The sequence below is a fragment of the Amblyomma americanum genome, chromosome 1 (assembly GCF_052857255.1).
Source record: "Amblyomma americanum isolate KBUSLIRL-KWMA chromosome 1, ASM5285725v1, whole genome shotgun sequence".
Lineage (NCBI taxonomy): Eukaryota > Metazoa > Arthropoda > Arachnida > Ixodida > Ixodidae > Amblyomma > Amblyomma americanum.
Genome location: NC_135497.1, coordinates 246,756,509 through 246,759,363, shown reverse-complemented (window position 1 = coordinate 246,759,363; position 2,855 = coordinate 246,756,509). Strand labels below are relative to the sequence as shown.

Here is a 2,855-nt window from a genome sequence, read left to right as displayed (position 1 = left end):
ACCTTGAGAGTGTTCACCAGCGCCAAGGTTCACAAGGTTCACAATAGCCATAGCAATCTGTTTTCAGAATTTCGAAAACGCGATTACCCTCGCAGCTCTGGCTAGACGAAATTTGTCTTTTTGCTTTGCCTACATGCTTGCATGCGGTCGATGCAGCCGATGCAGCGCATATATTTTCGCAGGATGAAAAGACAATTAATTAAGGCAGCTGCCGAGGACGGCCTTGAAGGCCCGAGGTAAGCGTATATAGTCCCCGTTCCGTTCTTTGTTTCAGTATCGCTTGCAGTGCCTTATCTCCCATTGAAGACAGTGTATAGGATGGGCCACGGGCAGGCGCCCATAGACTAAACTCTTGGACGATTAGAAGGGGTTATACTGGGCGCATCCTAAACCAAGATGGAGTCCAGCAAGCCCCCGCCCGTGTCCACACTTCCAGCGGTCTTCCTCTTCCTCGATGAAAAGGACTCAACAAACAGCGCAACAGTGTGGAAAGAACTAGCCCTGGAGGGAGGTTTTTTGCGGACCGAACGCGGCGCATCTTGTGGTGAGCATCGTGGTGCCTTTCTTTTAGCGTGCGCTAAAAGAAAAGATTGGAATTAGGAGCCAAGGACTCGTCACCATCACGAGCATCGCACTAAGATGTCGGTTCCTCGTGTCACACACACGTCCAGAGAACCTCTCAGCGTTTCCTTGAAAGTGCATTTTCGTCTTTCTTGCACTGCAACCTGCTTGTATACGTATATATGACGCAATTTTTGCGGCTTTATTTAAGGCGGTGGTTCAAATCATTGCATCTAGATTGAAAATTCTTCGGAATATTTTCGAAAGCTCTCACACATTCGTTTCTTGTGATACAGACCATCAAAGAAGACATTACTTGGGCCAAGTTTGACAAATTTAAGAAAGATACTCAGCTCTCGAAACAAACAAAAATAACGGCACAAACCAAAGCATCCATAATTTGACTCCAAAAACTTAAGATGCCTATTATTTTTATTATGCAACATGTTTTTGACGATTCTGAACGTTGGTATACAGAAGAATGCGTGGACAAAGTTTAAGAAAATATCAAAAATGTTTTTTTTTTCATTCTCGTCAGAAGCCTTTGCTGTTCTGTTTTTTTTTCGTTTTTTGCGCCATCATATCTCATCATCCATATATATATATATTTATATATATATAAGCATGGCCTTATTCACTTCGACAGGCACGCTTGTGTAGAATATAATGTGTAATTGTGGAAGCTCTGACACATTCGTTTCTTGTGATATAGACCATCAAAGAAGAGATTACATGAGCCAAGATTAACAAATTAAAAAAAAAACTGAGCTCTCGAAACAGACAAAAATAACAAGGCACAAACTAAAGCATCCATAATTTCACTCCAAAAACTTAAGATGCTTATTATTATTATGCGACATGTTTTTGACGATTCTGAACGTTGGTATACAGAAGAATGCATGGACAAAGTTTAAGAAAATATCAAAAATGTTTTTTTTATTCTCGTCAGAAGCTTTTGCTGTTCTGTTTTTTTTTTCATTCTTTTTTCATTTTTCATTGCAGCTGTGTCGAATGCCCCAACAATGCCTCCTCCTGGGGCAGACGTCGACGAGTAAACCGGAAAGTCATTCTTACAGGCGATTGCTGCGGAACATGCGACTTGTGAGTCTGGAAGACCGCCCGCCCTGTTCTGCTCTCTCATCCGGAACAGGCGACAACTTTGTTGCTGCTGCTGGCGCTGGCAGTGTGCAACACGAGCGGCCAAGGCCAGGGCAAGTGCGTAGGTCGCGGTCAAGGCCAGGGTCACGGCCAGGGCAGAGGCAAGCACGGCGGAGGCCCCGCTGTAGGCGGTCCCTTGGTTGCGGATGGCCGACCTCTGCTCGCAGGTGGTGGCGGCCAGTTCCGCGAGTCCGGCGGCTTCCGGCAGACCCATGGCCATCGGGTCGAGGAAGGCTTCGAGCAGACGGACTTCTACAACCAGGGCCGCGGCAACGGCGCCGCCTTCCTGGGCACCAACTCCGGCGTGCTGCAGTCAGGCCTGCTGCAGGAAGTAAAGGGGAAGTTCAAGATCATGGGAAAAGTGCGCGGATACACGGCCTCCAGCGCACTACAGTAGCAGCAGGGGTAGCTGAACCGGCTTGGGGTGACCAGCCTCGCGGCTGTCACGCCAAGCGACTACTGCGGCTAAGCTCCGCAGGCCTCAGGTTAAAATGCCGGGGAACAGTTTTTTCCCCTCTTTTCCGAAAGCCTGCTCTTTTGCTGCGTTGCAAACTATAGGAACCTTCAAAGCTGGAGACATTTTTTGATCGCGCCGGCGTATTTTGAGGCCGCACTGTTTTACCGGTTGCATCAAACTTCAAGTGCGCCGGTCCGTCTGAATAGCGCGTTTGATGAATTGGTTGCCCATTATTCTTGTTGGCCGTTTTTTAAGAATAAGAGAGAACCTATTGAGCGTCCTGGAGCTTTTGATAGATGCGAACTGTGTAGCACGTACAGCTCCTGAACAAAGGTAGTCACGGTCATTGTTTTTTCTGGCAAGACATTCCGGCGAGACATTTGCGCTGGTGTAGCAGCTGTCAGAATTGATGGTTATGCATGGCGATCTGATTTGTTGGAAAAGAAATAAAGATATATAGGAAAATCAATGGTCTCTGACACTGTTCGTTGACTCTTTCTTAACGTGCTTGGTGTACAGTTTGGCCAACTATACAGGGTGTTTCACCTGAGACTACGCAATTTTTAAAATTAGGCTCTTTGAATTAGAAGAGCACTTTTTTTTCCCGGCATGGCATTGTCAGCGGTGCAGTACATCATAATGACGTGCCAACTAGCAAGGTGGTGAACTAATATTGAAT

At 46.5% G+C, this 2,855-nt stretch overlaps 1 protein-coding gene across 1 annotated transcript; it reads left to right on the top strand.

Annotated features, from left to right (window-relative positions):
• The first annotated feature begins 396 nt into the window (after positions 1 to 396).
• LOC144116543 (uncharacterized) lies at positions 397 to 2,116 on the top strand. The gene is made up of 2 exons (XM_077651209.1): positions 397 to 544; positions 1,668 to 2,116. The coding sequence occupies exons 1-2, from the start codon at positions 397 to 399 to the stop codon at positions 2,114 to 2,116; spliced, it is 597 nt and encodes a 198-aa protein (XP_077507335.1).
• Positions 2,117 to 2,855: the final 739 nt, after the last annotated feature.